Below are 22,776 nucleotides of genomic sequence, written 5' to 3'. Positions count from 1 at the left end.
TGGATTCAAGGGGCCTGAGTTGATGATACCAGTTATCTCGAGCCCGTGCAGACTGTCCTATCGCCCGTTACCTGGACGGACGTAACGCCACGGAACACTGAGAGGGGTCAAAGGTTATACGCACCGGGATGCCGGGTCTGCCAATGAAGCCTTCCTCCCCGTTTCGCCCCGGGGGACCGGGGGGTCCCGGGGGGCCTGGGGCGGGCACGATCGCGGGTCCTCGGGGCCCCGGGGGGCCCGGCTGCCCTGGGGGGCCAGGAGGTCCAGGGGGACCCTGCACAATCAGAGGAAACATGTGCTTTTAAAAGCGGCCATTTTGTTTTCCCCCCCAAACCTGCTGGTGGCCATGGGAGAGGGGGGCAGGCTAAGATACATTCAAAAAAATAACATAGTGAATATGATACTCATAAGCTAAATGCACTGTTGTAACATAGTGAATATATTTATGAGTGAAATGCAATGTTATAACATAGTGAATATGATATTTATATGAGAAATGCACTGCTATAACAGTGAATATGGTACTTACAAGTGAAATTCACTGGCAATTACAATGCATTCATGCGGGTAATTTTAATGCGTTAAACATTTTAATAAGGTTGGCTGGGATCACAGTTAATATTTTCACTCATCACTTGGGTCAAGAGGCTTGGAAATTTTTAAGTGCTTTCATGAGCTAAAATCAAAAAACAAATTAAAATCACTTCTAAAGCGAGCGTTCGTTCACAGCGCTTGACCCCGTACACAGGGGCACTCTGACACAGGGCTGACGACAGCGCAGAAACGCTACTCACTCTGGACAGTTCTGCGTCACTGTCGAAGTCCTCAAACCCAGAGCCGTACGCATCCCTTCCCCCCTGAAATGGAGGCAGAGTAACACCAGGGGTCAGGGTAACACCAGGGGTCAGAGTAACGTCAGAGTAACACCAGGGGTCAGAGTAACACCAGGGATCAGAGTGACACCAGGGGTCAGAGTGACACCAGGGGTCAGAGTGACACCAGGGGTCAGAGTGACACCAGGGATCAGAGTAACACCAGGGATCAGAGTAACACCGGGGATCAGGGTAACACCAGGGATCAGAGTAACACCGGGGATCAGGGTAACACCAGGGCACAGAGTAACACCAGGGAGAGTTTCTCACTGATTTCTGCTCTGCCACTGCCCTGTTTAATGTGCATGTATTATGCAATCAGCAGTTCCCCAGTTAACCGGCGTCAGGCAGCATCAGACACGCTTCCTCTCTCAGTCAGGATCTGTTCTCTCTGCTACCATCTCAGGATGGTTTCTGTCTGCTACCAGCTGAGGATGGTTTCTGTCTGCTACCAGGTGGTTTCTCTCTGATACCAGGTGGTTTCTCTCTGGTACCAGGTGGTTTCTCTCTGATACCAGGTGGTTTCTCCTGCTACCAGGTGGTTTCTCTCTGATACCAGGTGGTTTCTCTCTGGTACCAGGTGGTTTCTCTCTGATACCAGGTGGTTTCTCCTGCTACCAGGTGGTTTCTCTCTGATACCAGGTGGTTTCTCTCTGGTACCAGGTGGTTTCTCTCTGATACCAGGTGGTTTCTCCTGCTACCAGGTGGTTTCTCTCTGATACCAGGTGGTTTCTCTCTGGTACCAGGTGGTTTCTCTCTGATACCAGGTGGTTTCTCTCTGGTACCAGGTGGTTTCTCTCTGGTACCAGCCAGTGAGTTCCTCCTGCCAATGTGGCTCCAGGTGTGATCCTGGCAGGGTTTATGTCTGGATCTGTGTAAAAGCTGCTTTGCCACAATGCCCTTTGTGAAAAGCACTGTACAAATAAAACTGAACTGCATTTATCCTGGCTCGCTCTGCAGTCTGTGTGTATGTGAATGTGTGTGTGTATATGTGTGTGTAGTGTGTGTATGTGTGTGTCTGTATGTGTAGCGTGTGTACGTGTGTGTATGTGTGTGTATGTACGTGTAGTGTGTGTGTGTGTGTGTGTTTGTGTGTGTGTAGTGTGTGTATGTGTGTGTAGCGTGTGTATGTGTGTGTATGTGTGTGTATGCGTGTGTGTGAGTGTGTGTGTAGCGTGTGTATGTGCAGGTAGTGTGTGTGTTTGTGTGTGTGTAGTGTGTGTATGTGTGTCTGTGTGTGTAGCGTGTGTACGTGTGTGTATGTGTGTGTATGTACGTGTAGTGTGTGTGTAGTGTGTGTGTGTGTAGTGTGTGTATGTACGTGTAGTGTGTGTAGTGTGTGTGTGTGTAGTGTGTGTATGTGCATGTAGTGTGTGTGTTTGTGTGTGTGTGGTGTGTGTATGTGTGTGTCTGTGTGTGTAGCGTGTGTATGTGTGTGTATGTGTGCGTATGTGTGTGTGTAGTGTGTGTGTGTAGTGATACACACCGGGACCCTGGCTGGGCTGGAGGGGCCTGGCTGTCCAGGGGGCCCAGGAGGTCCGGGGATCCCCACACCCCGGTCACCCTGCAGGGACAGAGGGCCACAACATCAACCACAACATCAACCACAATATCAACCACAACATCAACCACAATATCAACCACAACATCAACCACAACATCAACCACAATATCAACCACAACATCAACCACAATATCAACCACATCAACCACAATATAAACCACAACATTAACCACCCCATCAACCACAATATAAACCACATCAACCACAATATAAACCACAATATCAACCACAATATCAACCACAACATCAACCATAACATCAACCACAATATCAACCACAACATCAACCACAATATCAACCATAACATCAACCACAACATCAACCACAATATCAACCATAACATCAACCATAACATCAACCACAACATCAACCACAACATCAACCACAATATCAACCACAACATCAACCATAACATCAACCACAACATAAACCACAACATTAACCACAATATCAACCACAACATAAACCACAACATTAACCACACCATCAACCACAACATCAACCACAACATTAACCACAACATTAACCACAATATCAACCACAACATAAACCACAACATTAACCACACCATCAACCACAACATCAACCACAACATTAACCACAATATCAACTACCCCATCAACCACAACATCAACCACAATATAAACTACAACATTAACCACCCCATCAACCACAACATAAACCACAACATTAACCACAATATCAACCACAACATAAACCACAACATTAACCACCCCATCAACCACAATATAAACCACAACATCAACCACAATATCAACCACAACATCAACCATAACATCAACCACAATATCAACCACAACATCAACCACAATATCAACCATAACATCAACCACAACATCAACCACAATATCAACCACAACATCAACCACAATATAAACCACAACATTAACCACACCATCAACCACAACATAAACCACAACATTAACCACAATATCAACCACAACATAAACCACAACATTAACCACACCATCAACCACAATATCAACCATAACATCAACCACAACATCAACCACAACATCAACCACAACATCAACCACAATATCAACCACAACATCAACCACAATATCAACCATAACATCAACCACAACATCAACCACAATATCAACCACAACATCAACCATAACATCAACCACAACATCAACCACATCAACCACAATATCAACCACAACATCAACCACAATATAAACCACAACATTAACCACCCCATCAACCACAACATAAACCACAACATTAACCACAATATCAACCACAACATAAACCACAACATTAACCACACCATCAACCACAACATCAACCACAACATTAACCACAACATTAACCACAATATCAACCACAACATAAACCACAACATTAACCACACCATCAACCACAACATTAACCACAATATCAACTACCCCATCAACCACAACATCAACCACAATATAAACTACAACATTAACCACCCCATCAACCACAACATAAACCACAACATTAACCACAATATCAACCACAACATAAACCACAAAATTAACCACCCCATCAACCACAACATCAACCACAACATTAACCACAACATTAACCACAATATCAACCACAACATAAACCACAACATTAACCACACCATCAACCACAACATTAACCACAATATCAACTACCCCATCAACCACAACATCAACCACAATATAAACTACAACATTAACCACCCCATCAACCACAACATAAACCACAACATTAACCACAATATCAACCACAACATAAACCACAAAATTAACCACCCCATCAACCACAATATAAACCACAACATCAACCACAATATCAACCACAACATCAACCATAACATCAACCACAATATCAACCACAACATCAACCACAATATCAACCATAACATCAACCACAACATCAACCACAATATCAACCACAACATCAACCACAATATAAACCACAACATTAACCACCCCATCAACCACAACATAAACCACAACATTAACCACAATATCAACCACAACATAAACCACAACATTAACCACACCATCAACCACAACATCAACCACAACATTAACCACAATATCAACTACCCCATCAACCACAACATCAACCACAATATAAACTACAACATTAACCACCCCATCAACCACAACATTAACCACAATATCAACCACAACATAAACCACAACATTAACCACACCATCAACCACAACATCAACCACAACATCAACCACAACATTAACCACAATATCAACTACCCCATCAACCACAACATCAACCACAATATAAACTACAACATTAACCACCCCATCAACCACAACATAAACCACAACATCAACGATCAGTGACCCTGGACCTCATTACTGTCCACAATCAGGGTTGGACCCCAAAAAGAGGACTTTTATTTGAATATGAATCATTTATTACTGTCTTTATAATTTTTCATTAATATCTTGATACATTTTTTATTTTCTGGTTTTATCTCTAAGTACAGCCCACTGTGTTGCAGATCTAAACCCAGTGAGCAGTTTATTAAGTATTTATAAGACTTACTCTTTAGACTTCTACTGCTGTAGCCTATTCACTAAGTGTTATGAGTGTTATGCATTCAAAGATGCTCTTCAGCATACCACTGTTGTAGTGTGTGGTTATTTGCGTTACTGTCTCCTTCCTGTCAGCTTTGACCAGTCTGGCCCTTCTCCTCTGACCTCTCTCATTAACAAGGCGTTTCTGCCCACAGAACTGCTGCTCACTGGATGTTTTTCAGTTTTTCACACCATTCTGAGCAAACTCGCACGAGACTCGTGTGCGTGAAAATCCCAGGAGATCAGCAGTTCCAGAAATACTCAAACCACCCTGCCTGCCACCAACAATCATTCCGCAGTCAAAGTCACTTAGATCACATTTTTTCCCCATCCTGATGGTTGATGTGAACATTAACCGAAGCTCCTGAACCGTATGTACACGACTGAATGCATTGCACTGCTGCCACACGATTGGCTGATTAGATAACCGCATGAATAAATAGGTGTTCCTAATAAAGTGCTCAGTAAGGGTATGTGAAACGTGCTATATAAATAAAGCTTTGCCTGCTTGTTTCCCCCCCCCCCCCCCTTGGCCTTGGTCCAGGACTGCGATCTCGTTCAGCAGGTATCTGATCTTAAGAACCCCCCCGTTCTCCGCCCTCAGAGAGGAGTCAAACGGACGTGTCTCACACACTGCCGCTCTCCCTGGGGCGATGCTGCCCTATAAACCCCGGGCCACACTCTGCGATAATAACACAGCGCGCACGTCGAGATCACTTCCACCGGCAATTTGTACGTTTCTCCTCAACGGCAAAATGAGAGGGGAGCAAGTCTGTGACAGAGAAAATTGCTTGGGGCGAAAGAAATTGATGGATAGTGTGTGTCTCCCGTTGCGTCCGTCTCCGACCGCCGAATATCGTTTACGATTTAGTTATGATCGCGGTTCAGCCCAGGTTGTGCGAGCGACTCGTCCGTTTGGCTCCGGAGAGCGGGCTGATCAGCGGACGGTTACGAGGGACTGATTGCGTACGTGACTGGGTATCGTCCGGATGCGTCGCGCGGCGCCCGGATCGCGGAGGATCTCTCCCTCCCGTGACTCACCTCGTCTGGCCAACAGACGCTTCAAACGGGTCAAATTAGCTCGCCCGTCGCAGAGCACTTATTCTGCGTTCCAGGCGGGAGAGCGGGTTCTGTTTACGTCTGGGAAACGGCGAGAGATGAAACCGCTTTTGATAAAAACGCACCGCTGTGTTCTATGAAGGGATGGAGCGGGCCAGCGTCATGGAAACGCTTAACAGGTCAACTTTTTAAAGATATTTCTGTTTGGTTCATTTCATCTTTGGGTTAAGATACAGCGATAGCTGACTACTGTCTGTCGGTGGAACGAACTCCCCGTTGAGGTCAGAACAGCAGAGTCTCTGACCACCTTCAAGCGCAGACTGAAGACACACCTCTTCCAGCTGCGCCTCGCCCCACCTCTCCACCTCTCCCTGAAAACCTTAGCTGTTGTCTTTACCGGTGTTATTTACTTGTGTCATTAGGATGATACCTTTTGTTTGGCTAGGTAAGCGGTTTGTTCATACATTTGCGTGTTGCGGTATTACTACTTACAAAAAAACAAATAAATACGATGATCAAATAGGCCCTGGTCCTTATCTTTGTTGTGCAGGTAGCAGTTGAAATTGCACTTTCCTCTCGGTTTCCACTCTCTTCTCGCACTTATCCCTGGTTATGGGTATGCACTTTGTTGTACGTGGACTCTGGATAAGAGCGTCTGCCAAATGCCATTAATGTAATGTGATGTACTGAACCCTACAATGTTTTCATAATCTGTAATATGACCTTGACTGATGTGTACCACCATGATCTGGCTCACAACGGGTTCAGTCCATCAATCAGCCAATCCCTGCAGTGATGTCATGGGGGATTTTGCGGACGTAAAATAAGTTGTCCTGTTGCCCCACCCCCCCCATACCAATACGGCGTTCCCGACTACCCCACCTTTTCTCCTTTGACTCCGGATTCTCCCGCCAGTCCTGGGAATCCTGGCATTCCTCTCTGTCCCTGTGAAGTGGGGGGGGGGGGGGTCAATTAGGGGGTAATTAGACTCATTCTCCCATGAGGCCAAGTGGCAGTCCCAGTGACACATTCAGAACAGCCGACTTTCACACAGACTGTGTTCGACAAACTACGCCACGTTAAATCAACTCTAACCAGAGTTTATATGACCTGTTGGTCCCCCTTAGTGAGGAAAGCAACTTTCATACAGTCTGTGAACGACAAACTACGCCACGTTCAATCAACTCCAAACAGAGTTTATATGACCCATTGTTCCCCCTTAGTGAGGACAGTGATTTTCATACAGTCTGTGTACGACAAACTACGCCACGTTAAATCAACTCTAACCAGAGTTTATATGACCTGTTGGTCCCCCTTAATGAGGAAAGCAACTTTCATACAGTCTGTGTACGACAAACTACGCCATGTTGAATCAACTCTAAACAGAGTTTATACGACCCGTTGTTCCCCCTTAGCGAGGACAGCGTTACAACATCGTAACGTTGCATCGTCAAATATGCCGCCTTTATTGTCGACAACTGACACGTCCTCACGTATTCAATTCTTTAAGGTGTGGCATCATGGGAATAGAATATCCTTAACTGAACATTCCAATGCTGATGTAACAACTCGGGAGTTCCACGACACGGACTTAGAATGAAATAAAATTAAAATCCAAAAAAACCTCACTCTTCTAAGGGTTAAACAAATACGGCAAAGCAGCATATATTTCAAGTCAATGTGCTGGTTTCATAGCAACAGTCAGCACCGCAGTATAGAGGCAGGCTGACTGCAGCCCTGCACACACCCAACAGCCGTCGGCCAGCACGCGCTAACGGAGCAGCAAAGAGCTACACTTACACTGTCCCCAGCTCTTCCCTTTTCACCCTGAAAGGACAGGAAATGCAGTTAGAACCCGACAGACACAGCACAACAAATGAACAAAAGCACAATGTAATAATATATTATATGCAGAACATGGCACGTTTTAAGGGGTAAAGTACAAAAATGACGACTGAGCCTGACGTGGCTTCCCCTGTTTTTACATTAAATCACACACACATCACATCACACGCACGTCACACGCACATTAAATCACACATTACATCACACGCACATTACATCACACGCACATTACACACACATTAAATCACACGCACATTACATCACACGCACATTACATCACACGCACATTACACACACATTACATCACACGCACATTACATCAAACACACATCACGTCACACGCACGTCACACACACATTAAATCACACACACATTAAATGACGCACAAAACGTGCGTGCCCAGGTCACTAGCACAAACTACAGGAGAGATGGGATGAGGCACAATTCACATAGAATCCCTTCCACAGCCATGGCCATTAAGAGTAACGCACATTTTCTTCTTAGCATGAAAAATCAGGCCCACTATTTGAAAAGCAACGCACTGCAAACTGCCAGCATTAGTAATGCGCTACCAGCAAGAAAAAAACTGGGTTAATTCATAAATAAATCTAATGAATTGTTTTCCCACAGGGTAATAAGAGCACTCTCCCTGGTGCCAGAGAAGGTTATGCGCATTAAATCTCCAAATAAAGACAATTACGAGATGGTGCTTCAGTTTTTCTCTTTCAAATCCCCTTCTGCAGTGCATTTTTGGCACCTAGTGGTAGATCTGGGGCACTGCACAACATTTTGGCCCTGAAGCGAGCAAGGAACTGTTTTTGGTTGCTGTCAGGAATCCATCTCCATAACTCTGCACACTGGCAGATATACACACACAGGAATGAGAGAACATGGCAGACACACACACAGGAATGAGATAACATGGCAGACACACACACAGGAATAAGAGAACAGCGTCTTGCGGCACTGAGTGGGGTTTGATAAGGCTTCAACAGCAACACGAATAAAAAACATATATGGTTTTGTGATCTGACGAAGGCCAGGGAAGTTTACATTGTTTATAATAAAATGAGCGTGTATGTTCTGGTGTGTGAGTGTTGTTTTCTACAGGGGAGCACAGAACCGTGTAAAAGAGCAGGAGACGAGACTCACAGGGTGGCCGTCCCTCCCTGCGGTTCCTGGGGCCCCGGGTGGCCCCGAGGGCCCCTGAGGGCCGATGGGCCCGGGTCGGCCTGCGCTGGGGCCTCCGTCCCCTGAGGGGCCAGGGGGGCCTGGGGGGCCCGGAGCTCCCCGCTCTCCTTTCGGCCCCGAACCGGAGAACACCTGGAGAATACACACACACACACACACACACATACACACACACATATACATCAATATACACACACACACACACACACACACACACACACACACACACACACATACACACACACATATACATCAATATACACACACACACACACACACACACACATACACACACACATATACATCAATACACACACACACACACACACACATATACATCAATATACACACACACACATATACATCAATATACACACACACACACATATACATCAATATACACACACACACACATATACATCCATATACACACACACACACATATACATCAATATACACACACACACACACATATACATCAATATACACACACACACACATATACATCAATATACACACACACACACACACACACACACACACACACACATACACACACACATATACATCAATATACACACACACACACACACACACACACATACACACACACATATACATCAATACACACACACACACACACACACATATACATCAATATACACACACACACAAACACACATATACACACACACATATACATCAATACACACACACACACACACACACACACACACACACGCATATACATCAATATACACACACATACACACATATACATCAATATACACACACACACATACACACACAGACACAGACACACACGCATATACATCAATATACACACATACACACAAACATATACATCAATATACACACACACACACACACACACAAACACACCCGCACACACACACACAGGTCAGATGAATACAGAGTAGTCCTGCAGGATTCTCTCTGTTCATCTCAGAGGGGGCGGGGCAACTCACACGTTCAGCTCCTCCCCCCCGCACCAGCTCCCATCCCTGATTGGACCCTGCAAGGGTGAAACAACAACATTTAATACACTGTACTTACTTCATCCATCACTCTGATTTATGATTCAAATCTATTATTATTTCTCCATGGTCTTTGGCCGGGGTCTGCAGAGCCGCAGGGTGTGGCTGGCTTTTGTTTTCACCTAAAAACCAGCAACCGATTCAGACCCAAGAAACCAGGTGAGGCGAGTTAACAGTGTAATCAACTGCTGTCGTTTCCTCTCCAGGACCTGGGCTGTGACGACCCCTGGTCTACGGTCTTTACTCAAGTCAGAGATAGAACACTTTATCTAAACATGTTTATATACTCCAAATGTATTATATATGTACGATACACTGTATATTCAGTTACTGTGTCACCCAGCCATTTTAACCAAGATTACACTCAACGGCCCAGAAAACAACGAGAAAAACAGGAACCAGTCGAATCTTGTTTTCATAAAGCACCTTCGTAGGGTCCTAACAGTAACGGGATATTTTTCCTGGCAACAGTGAACAGAAAAGGCAGGGTTTTATCCTCCAAATGACCAGCCAGGCAAACACTCACCCGGAAAGAATGTGAATCTGTAATGTGAATGTGACTCTGAAGGTACTCTGTCTCCCCCTGGTGGCTAAATAATGCAGCACTATTACTGGGGGCCTGGCAAAGATCTCCCCCGAACAGCTCAGCTAAAGATGTCGCACTCCGTCTGTGGGACGTAGTCGCTTCATTCACAGGTCAAAAAGCTTCAAGTAAACCAATTTAGACATTTTAGACGGAGTTCATCGTAGTTTTTCTTACAATACAAGTTCCAGGAAATACCTCCAGTGTACGTAAACAAACGTTTTTTTCGAAAGTTCTTAAAAATATTCTGAAAGAAGAAACCTGCTGTCCTTCAAAAAAATGTCTTTAAATAAACATTTATGTGCACACACACACACACACACACACAGACACACACACATACACACACTCACACACACTGACACACACACACTCACTCACACACACACACACACACACACACTGACACACACTAACACACACAGACACACACACACACTGACACACACTAACACACACAGACACACACACACACACTGACACACACTAACACACACAGACACACACACACACACACTCACACACACTCACTCACACACACACTCACTCACACACACTCATACACACACACACACACACACCCACTCACACACACTCACTCACACACACACTGACACACACACACACACACACACACACACACTCACACACACTAACACACACAGACACACACACACACACACTCACACACACTCACTCACACACACACTGACACACACACACACACACACACACACACACTCACACACACTCACTCACACACACACACACACACACACTCACACACACTAACACACACAGACACACACACACACACACTCACACACACACACTCACACACACACACACAAACACACACACACACACTGACACAGGAGCACTCACCTGTTTGCGGCGGGGCTGTGGTGGGGGTCATGTGACCGGAGAACTCGTCAGGTTCTTCCTTGTAGGGGGGCTCTGTGGGCGGGGCTCTCACGGGCACGCTCAGTGCGTCCTCCAGCTGGGGGGGGGGGGGGGGGGGGAGGGCAGGGGAGGGGTGGAGCACAGGTCACATCATTACATTACATTTACATGACATTAACAGCATTTGGCAACATACAGTTGATTAGACTAAGCAGGAGACAATGCAGGGTTAAGAGCCTCGCTCAAGGGCCCAATGGCTGTGCAGATCTTATAGTGGCTACACCGGGATTAGAACCACCGACGCTACAGGCCGCCTTTCGAGTGTGACGGTCTTGCTCAGGGCTGCCCAACCCTGTTCCTGGGGATCTACCATCTGCACTCCGGTCCTAACAACCTACACCTCATTCAAGAGGTAAAGATGTTGTTGAGCTGCTGATTACTAGAATCAGCTGTGGCAAAACAGAGTGGTGAAAACCTATAGGATGGTAGATCTTCAGGAAGAGGGTTGGGCAGCCCTGCTCTAGCTGTTGAATGAAATGTGCTTTGTTAGGTCTGGAGCGAAAGCCTACAGGATGGTATATCTCCAGGAACATGGTTGGGCAGCTCTAGTTGTTGAATGAGGAGTATGTGGAGCCCTACAGTGGAGCTGCGAGAGGGGGCTGTATGTGGAGCCCTACAGTGGAGCTGCATGAGGGGGCTGTATGTGGAGCCCTACAGTGGAGCTGCATGAGGGGGCTGTATGTGGAGCCCTACAGTGGAGCTGCATGAGGGGGCTGTATGTGAAGCCCTACAGTGGAGCAGGCTCCACATACAGCCCCCTCCTGCAATTATACATTGCTGGCGAGGGGTACAATTTTATGTACCTTTAGGGTACTGCTCCAGCAATAAGCATTTGTACCTTTTTAGTGTAGGATGGGTTAAATGCCGAGGAAATATTACCCCTTGGAGTCCAATAAAGTACACCTCTCTGCGTTTTAATGGCTACCACGGTAAAGTCTGTTTCCTGTTTAAACGAGGATTGGCCAGCCGGGTTTCCATGGCGATTACACAGTCAGGTAATGTAATGTGATGTCACAGTCAGAGGCCAAAGGCCCCAGGAAGACACTGCAGCCATTTTAAAAATTGACTCCAGCACCCAGATCAGTCTGAAACTTTAACTCCAGCGCCCCTGAAACTTCTGCTAAAGCACTCAGCCAGGACAGTTCTGTGAGGACATCAAAAACCTGTCCTTTTGCAATGTTCTCAGGTCAATAGAAGGCGTTTTGAAATGACCCTGATGTTATAATTATTTCGTAGAGTGCTCCAGTCTGACAGAAAAGAGTCTGGATTCCAGACAGAAACACAACCCTGTGGCTTGGATCTTCTCTGTTGCCAAAAATGTCATAACAGCCACAATTAAAACGTCTCTTGTTAACACTGGAGCTGTTTCACAGCCTTGGTGGATAACCACAACTCTGACAGCCAATTAGTGGACCACCATCCACAATCCATCACTTTCAGCGCTCAGTCCCAAGCAAAGATACATTCAGCCACAAAGCAGTGGTTTGTTCCGTGACGTCCCCCGCCCCAGTGGTTTGTTCCGTGACGTCCCCCGCCCCCAGTGGACTCACCCGTGATGACACGATGTCCATCACTCTCTTCTTCACCTCGTCCAGCGTCTCCCTGTCGTCAGGGACGTCATCCCCACTGGCGTCCCCAGAGGCCTGGAGCAAAGGGCACAGTGAGCCCACACACGCACACACACATACACACAATCACACACATACACACAATCACACACACATATACACATACACACACATACACACAATCACACACACATATACACATACACACACACACACACGCACACACACATATACACATACACACACACACATATACACACACACACACACACTCTCACACACACACACACACACACACAGACACACACACTCTCTCACACACACACACACACACACACACTCACACACACACACACACACACACACACAGACACACACACTTGTGGAAACCCATATTACACTACTCTCACTTAACCACTAGAGGGAGCAGCATCTCCATGTGAGATGAGCTGAGTGCCGTGGAAGGGCTGGTGTACCACAGAGTAAGAACCTCCCTGTGACCTCACTGTGACCTCACAGTGACATCACAGTGAACACTCACACAGGGGTCACCCGCACTGTGACCTCACAGTGACCTCACAGTGAACACTCACATAGGGGTCACCCACACTGTGACCTCACAGTGACATCACAGTGAACACTCACATAGGGGTCACCCACACTGTGACCTCACAGTGACCTCACAGTGAACACTCACATAGGGGTCACCCACACTGTGACCTCACAGTGACCTCACAGTGAACACTCACATAGGGGTCACCCACACTGTGACCTCACAGTGAACACTCACGTAGGGGTCACCCACACTGTGACCTCACAGTGAACACTCACGTAGGGGTCACCCACACTGTGACCTCACAGTGAACACTCACGTAGGGGTCACCCACACTGTGACCTCACAGTGAACACTCACGTAGGGGTCACCCACACTGTGACCTCACAGTGAACACTCACGTAGGGGTCACCCACACTGTGACCTCACAGTGAACACTCACGTAGGGGTCACCCACACTGTGACCTCACAGTGACATCACAGTGAACACTCACATAGGGGTCACCCACACTGTGACCTCACAGTGAACACTCACATAGGGGTCACCCACACTGTGACCTCACAGTGAACACTCACATAGGGGTCACCCACACTGTGACCTCACAGTGAACACTCACATAGGGGTCACCCACACTGTGACCTCACAGTGAACACTCACATAGGGGTCATCCTCCTCGCACTGCTCCTCTGCTGCTCTGGGGTCCGGCTTGATCACCAACTGCTGAATGGAGCCCTGTGGAGGAGAGAGAGAGGGGGGGGGGAGAAAGAGAGAGAGGAGTGGGGGGAGAGAGAGGGGGGGGGAGTGGGCGGAGAGAGAGAGAGAGATTCAGAGTTCGGCATCCTCAAGAATGCTTCTAAATACTCTCCCGTCCACCCAGCTGCACGTCCGAGCATTTCATTAATTTACAAGCAAAAAGATTAAAGGGGTGAATTAATTTAACAAACTGAATGTTGTCCTCCAGTGCACTGTACGCTTGCAAGGCGACAGAATAAAGCCAACAACAACATCTCCACATCCTCAGAGCCCGCCGCAGAGTTTGAGTAGGAGTGAGAGCGCTTTCATCCCTCCTATCAGGACACAACACTGAAAGTGAGATGAACAATCATCCGCAAAGTTACGAAGAGAGGCGAAAGTATTTGGAGAAAAGTGTTGGCTTTGCAGGCTGCTAACAATACCACGGAGATCACCGTGATCGGAAACCTAAAGCTCAGAGAGGTACATGAAATGAAAAAGCAAAAACTGCATAAATGAGGCTTATACCTGGACATTATGATGCACTCTCAGAACAAAGGGTTCATAGAAAAACCCGGTCTAGTTCAAGGGTCGATCAAAATGTTTCTGTGCCTGGGAGCTTTCACACTTCACACCTATGACAGAGGGCTCCACAAAGAACTAAAAAGAGATTCAGTGTGGTTGCACTGTAGTTAGTTTTGTCAAATGAACTGATGAATTAACATAACATAACATAACATAATATAACATAACATAATATAATATAACATAACATAACATAAGGTAATGGTGAGAACAGGCCATTCAGCATCGAACCTGGTCTTGAAAAACCCCCCAGTGTTTCTGCCTCCACTATATCCACTGGCAAGCCATTCCACAAATTGATTCACTCTTTTATCAAATAAAACAATAAACCACCCAGATAGCAAGCGGCGGAAAATCGGCACAGATCCAGCTCAGATCGGCGTTCGCTACCTGGGCAATAACTTTAAACGAGCACGGCTTCCGAACAGCCCTTTCACGGGGTCTGGAGCGGAGCGCTTAACGGCCGGTGACATACGGACGCGGTTTTTTACGGGCCGGCGTTCTGTCACACCCGAACACGAGCCGATCGCAGGGAACGCCGGGAACGCCGGCCGGACTTCCTCCCGCGAGCGGGGCCGCGCGGTAACTCCTTCCAGATGTACCCCCGCGTCGGCACGCCGTGACACCTCCACAAGACGAACGGCCTGCGGTGGGTTCCAGAATGTGTCCGGGGAGCCCTTACCCGCGTCAAAGCGGAGTTCAGGGAACGGTATCCCGGCGTCCAGCGCGTGAGGACGGTGAGGTATGCTGGCCGGTGGAGCTCCTAGACTCCTTCTGGGGGAGTGTTCCACACGGAATGTACCTCCTCTTAAACATTGCACAGTCTTTGTTTTCATGAATACCTAGGACAGTTAAAAGCCCTGCCAAGAAAAACAGCTCAATCTAGGCCTTGGAACAGCTAGTAGCTGGTTGACCAGTTCAGACCAGATCCATGCTCAACATGGTTTGACCAACTCAAGCTAGGTTTTGAAACAGCTGGTAGCTGGTTGACCGGTTCAGACCAGCTCCATGCTCAACATGGGTTGACCAACTCAAGCTAGGTTTTGAAACAGCTGGTAGCTGGTTGACCAGTTCAGACCAGCTCCATACTCAACATGGGTTGACCAACTCAAGCTAGGTTTTGAAACAGCTGGTAGCTGGTTGACCAGTTCAGACCAGCTCCATACTCAACATGGGTTGACCAACTCAAGCTAGGTTTTGAAACAGCTGGTAGCTGGTTGACCAGTTCAGACCAGCTCCATACTCAATATGGTTTGACCAACTCAAGCTAGGTTTTGAAACAGCTGGTAGCTGGTTGACCAGTTCAGACCAGCTCCATACTCAATATGGTTTGACCAACTCAAGCTAGGTTTTGAAACAGCTGGTAGCTGGTTGACCAGTTCAGACCAGCTCCATACTCAACATGGTGTGACCAGCTCAAGCTAGGTTTTGAAACATCTGTAAGCCGAAAATCTCAAGCTGGTCATAGCTGCTTGACTGTGCTTGACCATTGCCTGTTTGACCTGCCAGTCATTCAATAAAGACTTATGGGAAGGCCTTTGAGTTCACGATTGGTTCCTGGGTTCTGGGTCCTGACAGGTACTCCCATTGAAACGTCAAGGACAAATTACTTAAACTTCCTCAGTTTGTCAAGAGCGTTAACGTTGTTCCAAACTCAAAGGCATCCTCAGCAGTGCCGCCCATGTGTGGAAAAAACGTTTTTACATTTCTTTTTTTAAATTAATTATCCCCTTTTCTCCCAATTTGGTAGCCAATTGTACCCCATCTAATCCAATTAGTGTTAGTATTAGACACACCGCCCACACCCCGTCCCTCGGCGTCCCGAAGGAGAGCGACACGCCTTCTTCAAGCCGTCTCGTCTCGTGCCCGTTGCCGTGATTCCGAGGCGCCCGAGGTGCTTTATTGTGCGGCAATCCGCTAACCCGCCAACTCCCTCCCTCTGGACCAGCGAGCCAATTATGCCGCTCCACGTGAGCTGGCCAAACTTGCTTTTTGGCAGGAGTTTTTACATTTCTGAGTTCACACTGGGCAGCCATCAGTGCGGTGTGGGGGAGGCGTTGGTTTAGTGCTCGAGGAAGAGGTGATCAGTACAAGGCAGAGCTAATCATGCAGCCCGAGAAAAAACAAGCCTCCATCATTCTGCACAAATGAGATTCTCATCACAAATCCAGCTGGTAAACACAAAGTCAAACACTTTTTATGGGGGGGGGGGGGGATTCAATTGAGTGTGTTATGTAATAGATCTCTTTCTCTGAGCTGAGTGCCGTTAGCTTGTGCTAGCCACAGTTTCTTCATTCTAGTGCCTCCTCTAACTGCTGATGGCGATTCTAAACTCCACAGTAGCAACCTAAAATAAACATCAGTCTTTTCTTGCTGATCAAATGCACACACTGCAGTGTATGGTCTTTTGATCCATTCAGCCGTTCCCATCATTACATTACATGCATTTAGCAGACACTCTTGCCCAGAGCAACAGAGCCGTTAGCTTTTTTTTTTTTTTTTACTGTTTCCAGTTTCCCAATGTTCATTTGTACTAACGGATAAATACACTCTCAGAAATAAAGGTACAATGCTTGCCTCTGGGCCGGTACCCTATAGGTACAGCAAATTGTACCCCTAGCCAGCAATATAGAATCAATTTGTAATTTTTGCTAAAAATTTGTATCCAACGAGAACCATATTGTACTTCGAGGGTACATTTCTGAAATTTGATCCTGGAAGAACAGAAATGTACCTCCACTGTCACTGTACTTCAGAGAGTACAATCTGGTTAATTACCTCCGCTCAAGTCCCAGGTCCCAACAGGGAATGGAGCCAGCGAACGTCTGGCTGTAAGGCCGGCTCCTGGGCCCTCACACTGCCCGCTGAAGAGGTTAAAGACTTTAATAAAGTGCTCACCTCATACTTCCCCAGGCCAGTGGCCCCGGCGTTGCCCACGAAGACGCCGGACCCGGGCTCGAAGCTGAGCGGACGGGAGCTCCTCCGGACCGAGACGCTGTGGAACTCCTCACAGTCCATGTACAGCCGCACCTCGTCATCCTGCACCGTCAGCGTGAAGCGGCTCCACCGGTCCGCCAAACTGGGCACCTTACCGGAGCATAGCACAACACGATATAGCATGATATAACATAGCATAGCACAGCATAACATGACATAGCATAGCATAGCATAGCATAGCATAACTTAACATACTGTAGCACAGCATAACATAACATACTGTAGCATAACATGACATAGCATAGCATAGCATAGCATAACATAACATACTGTAGAATAGCATAACATAACGTACCATACTGTAGCATAACATGACATAGCATAGCATAGCATAACATAACATACTGTAGCATAGCATAACATAACATACTGTAGCATAGCATAACATAACGTACTGTAGCATAGCATAACATAACGTACCATACTGTAGCACAACATGACATAGCATAAGATAATATAACATAATATAGCATAGCATAGCAAACAGTAGCATAACATAGCACACTGTAGCATAACATGACATAGGATAACATAATGTAGCATAGCGTAGCATAGCATAACATACAGTAGCATAACATGACATAGGATAACATAATGTAGCATAGCGTAGCATAGCATAACATACAGTAGCATAACATGACATAGCATAACATAATATAACATGATATAGCATAGTATAGCATAGCATAGCATAGCATAGGATAACATACAGTAGCATAACATAGCATACTGCAGCATGACACAACACAACATGGCAAGAACAGGCCATTCAGCCCATCAATCGCCTGCTCCTTACCACGTACCTAATGCTCAGCTTACGTAGCTAAACGCTCGACAGCATCTAGCACCGTCTCACGCCTGGTCTCGAGAAAACCCCCCCAGTGTTCCTGCCTCCACCGCACGTCCCGGCCAATCGACTCCACACAGTGCGATAAAAAAAAGCACCTCCCCCGATGTCGGCGGCCGGCCCTACCTTGAAGGAGGCCTCCTCCTCCTGGCCCTCGGGTTCGGTGTAGAGCAGCCGGATCCTCTGGGTGCCGTCCTCCACGGGGGACAGGGCGAGGCCCAGGTACACCACCCTCTGGAAGGCGTCCGTGACGGCGAAGAGGACCCCCCCGGCGGCCGTGGGCCGGGCGGTCACGATGACGGCGAAGTCGCGGAAGAAGGGGTCGGGCGCGAAGGTCCGGGTCAGCCGGCCGACGTTGGCGTTCGGGCCGAAGCTGTAGGCCGGGAAGCCCTCGTACCCCGTCACGAACGACACGGAGGGGGGCAGGGGCACCCCGATCAGCTCCGTCAGGTCCAGGTGGCCTTGGGAGCCCCGCTCTGGAGGGAGGAGCGCAATGCGATCGCACATCAGACCGGGCAACAATGACGACACACGACGCTGCGGTACGACAGGTTATCACGTTTATATAAAGAAACAGAAGGAAACAGACCATTCAGCTCATTTTTTTCCAAAACCCTTTATTTAACCTTTGAGAGCGTGTTTCTCTTTTCCACGGACAGCCTAGGAGAAATGCCAGAGCGAACGGTTGCCAGTGGAGAGATGAGGGAAAGAGCAGGGCTAAAGACCCTGGGGCGGATATTGGGTTGAGGGCCTTGCTCAAGGGCTAAACAGCAGAGTTCTTCCTTTTCTCATTTAGGAAACCTGACTTCATTTCTCCCAGATGCAAGTCAGCATCTCTATTCGCCCACCAGGGACTTCCCTCAAGGCTGCCCAGTGCTAAGTAGGCTGGCATTTACCCACAGTAAGGCCTACAGATCCAGCACTGTGTCAAGCCTGAACTACTGCAACACCACTAAGTTCTCAGTGTCTGCAACATAGCCCAAGCTGTTCCACACATTGGCAGAATCTGCACGAACATACTTCCCGATATCCTCCAAAGACCCGGCAATTAATTACTGTCCCCTGTAGAGGATTAGTCTCTGGTCTTAATCTCAAGAACCACACCGTCTGTAAGTATTTGGACGGTGCTACAATTTATTTTCTTTTGGCTGTGTACTCCAGTACATTGGATTTTAAATGAAACAATGGCTATGAGTCAGAAAAATTAAGAACGTCACCTTTAATTTGAGTGTATTTACATCCATGTGATCCGTGTTGGAATTACACCCATTTTAGGGGGCCAAAGGTAATTGGACAAGTCGGCTTCTCAGAGGTTTAGATTAGTTCTGATTAGTCATATATATTCAATAGCTTACTCAGTGCAGGTATAAGAAAAGCTTTCAGTATGGAGTCTTGATTTCTAGGCTTATGATTGCCTTTGGGGTCTGTTATTGTCCTGTTTCAACATCAGGACCAGAGTTGCACCAATGACAGCCAAAGAAGCCATTATGAGGCTGAGGAATAAGAGAAAAACAGAGACACAGGTGAAGCGATAGGCTCACCAAAATCAAAATCAACTGTTTGGAACATCATTAAGAACAACACAGAGCACTAGTGAGCTCAGCAATTGCAAAGGGGCTGGGGGGCCAAGGAAGACCTCTACAGTTGATGGACAAAGAATTCTCACCATAATGAATTAAAAACCCTCGACACACCTGTCTGATAGATCAGAAACACTCTTCAGGAGGCAGGTGTGGATGTGTCGGTGACTACCCTCCGCAGAAGACTTCACAAACAGAAATGCAGAGGCCACACTGCAAGAACCAAACCACTAGCTCGCTGCAAAGACAGGATGGCCAGGTTACAGTCTGCTCAGAGGTACCTAAGAAGAGGTCAGAAGAGCCTGCATCATGGCCTTGTGGTCTTGACGAGACCAAGAGCAAAGTGTGGAGGCTAGTAGGAACTGTCCCAAGAAAGAAAGCACCCCCCCCCCCTCACCTGTGAGACATGGTGCTGGGGGTCTTATAGCGGGCAGGTACAGCTGCTGCAGGTGCTCATAATGGCTTCCTCGACTTTTATCGGCACAACGCCGATCCTCATGTTGACAAACGCCAATAACACTCTCCAAAGGCGATCGAAAAACCTAGCCTAGAGACGAGATACTGAAAGCTTTCTGACACCACCACCAAGGAAGCGAGTCGATACAGAGATCCAGAACATTTGGAAATTACATTTGGAATATTTATTAAAAAAGGGATGTAATTCTCAAATATGGATGTAAATATCCTCAAGTTAAAGCCGTCAGTCCGCACTTTAACCTCCTAGTCATCGTTTCATTTCAAATCCAGTGTGCTGGAGAGTACAGAGGCAAAAGAACAGGAACTGCACCACTGTCCGAATACTTACAGACTTTTACAGTATGCAACACAGAACATGCAACTCAGCTGCCTCACATACTGTTTGGGGTGACATGGCTCAGGCGGTAAGAGCAGTCGTCTCATTGGCTCAGGCAGTAAGAGCAGTCGTCTGGCAGTCGGAGGGTTGCCGGTTCAATCCCCCGCCCGGGCTGTGTCGAAGTGTCCCTGAGCAAGACACCTAACCCCCAAATGCTCCTGACGAGCTGGTCGGCGCCTTGCATGGCAGCCAATCGCCGTCAGTGTGTGAGTGTGTGAATGTGTGAGTGTGTGAGTGTGTGTATGAATCGGAGGCATCAATTGTACAGCGCTTGGATAAACCCAACATTTACCATTTACATACAACTCGCCTATCGCACACACATCTCATCTCCCCTGCGGTCCATTTCCCCATAGCTTATCCCTATCAGACACAGCTCATTGCCACTATAACACGCACACTGAGCTGAAGAGATAATCAAGCCTCCCGCGCACTTAAGCTGCTTTCACATGCTCAGCGTCAAAATTCTCGACACGGCGTCAAGCCATTAAACTCCTATGGAGGGAGCGTTGAAGCCTGACTCTGCAGCAACGCTAAGCCTGGCGTCGCGCACAGCTCAATATGAAGCCGAGTTCAGCTCCATCAGGGTTCAAATAGTTTAAACTTTGACCTTGTTTGAAGCTGACCTTTCCTAGCGTGTCCAGTCACAGCTTTGTATGAAGCAGGCCTAACATAACGTTACCTAGCAACACAGACTACATGGCTAACTGAGTTAGTCTGCTTAGTTTCTTGACATTTTGGGATAATATTATTGGTTTCACAAAGCGAGTACACAATTCAGCCTTTTATAACCGCAGAAAACCAACTACTATCACATATTATTGCGGCCTGTTACAGTTGAACAGACCAACAGCTACCTGGATGGATGACGACAAGTTTCAACAACTGACTGCACTCAAATCTTCTCATGTGTAGTCAACGCCTTACTTGATGTTGAACATAGATCATGTGAAAACAACTCATCTACCCATAACCAGGTCATTCCCCTCACACACACACAACCCATCTCCGCCATAAACAGGTCATTCCCCTCACACACACACAACCCATCTCCCCAATAAACAGGTCATTCCCCTCACACACACAACCATATCCCCATAACCAGGTCATTCCCATCACACACACATACAACCCATCTCCCCATAACCAGGTCATTCCCCTCACACAATTAGAACCATATCCCCATAAACATGTCATTCCCCTCACATACACAACCCATCTCCCCATAACCAGGTCATTCCCCTCACACACACACAACCCATCTCCCCAATAAACAGGTCATTCCCCTCACACACACAACCCATCTCCCCATTACCAGGTAATTCCCTTCACACACGTAGTACATAGCTCACCAC

The 22,776-nt window shown here is 47.1% G+C and overlaps 1 protein-coding gene across 1 annotated transcript in view; it reads right to left on the bottom strand.

Moving 5' to 3' along the window:
- col15a1b (collagen, type XV, alpha 1b) overlaps positions 1-22,776 on the bottom strand; it is an 88,876-nt gene that overhangs the window by 32,930 nt on the left and 33,170 nt on the right. Inside the window, exons 3-14 of the mRNA XM_061255269.1 lie at positions 19,115-19,464; positions 18,043-18,231; positions 14,485-14,559; positions 13,256-13,348; positions 11,628-11,742; positions 10,091-10,137; positions 9,063-9,233; positions 7,866-7,892; positions 6,948-7,010; positions 2,359-2,436; positions 795-857; positions 125-274 (exon numbers count right to left, since the gene is read on the bottom strand). Coding sequence (XP_061111253.1) covers positions 125-274; positions 795-857; positions 2,359-2,436; positions 6,948-7,010; positions 7,866-7,892; positions 9,063-9,233; positions 10,091-10,137; positions 11,628-11,742; positions 13,256-13,348; positions 14,485-14,559; positions 18,043-18,231; positions 19,115-19,464 — 1,421 coding nt within the window. The remainder of the gene's footprint in view (positions 1-124; positions 275-794; positions 858-2,358; positions 2,437-6,947; positions 7,011-7,865; positions 7,893-9,062; positions 9,234-10,090; positions 10,138-11,627; positions 11,743-13,255; positions 13,349-14,484; positions 14,560-18,042; positions 18,232-19,114; positions 19,465-22,776) is intronic.

This window comes from Conger conger, chromosome 9, assembly GCF_963514075.1.
Source record: "Conger conger chromosome 9, fConCon1.1, whole genome shotgun sequence".
Lineage (NCBI taxonomy): Eukaryota > Metazoa > Chordata > Actinopteri > Anguilliformes > Congridae > Conger > Conger conger.
This window is presented reverse-complemented; position numbering and strand designations above follow the sequence as displayed.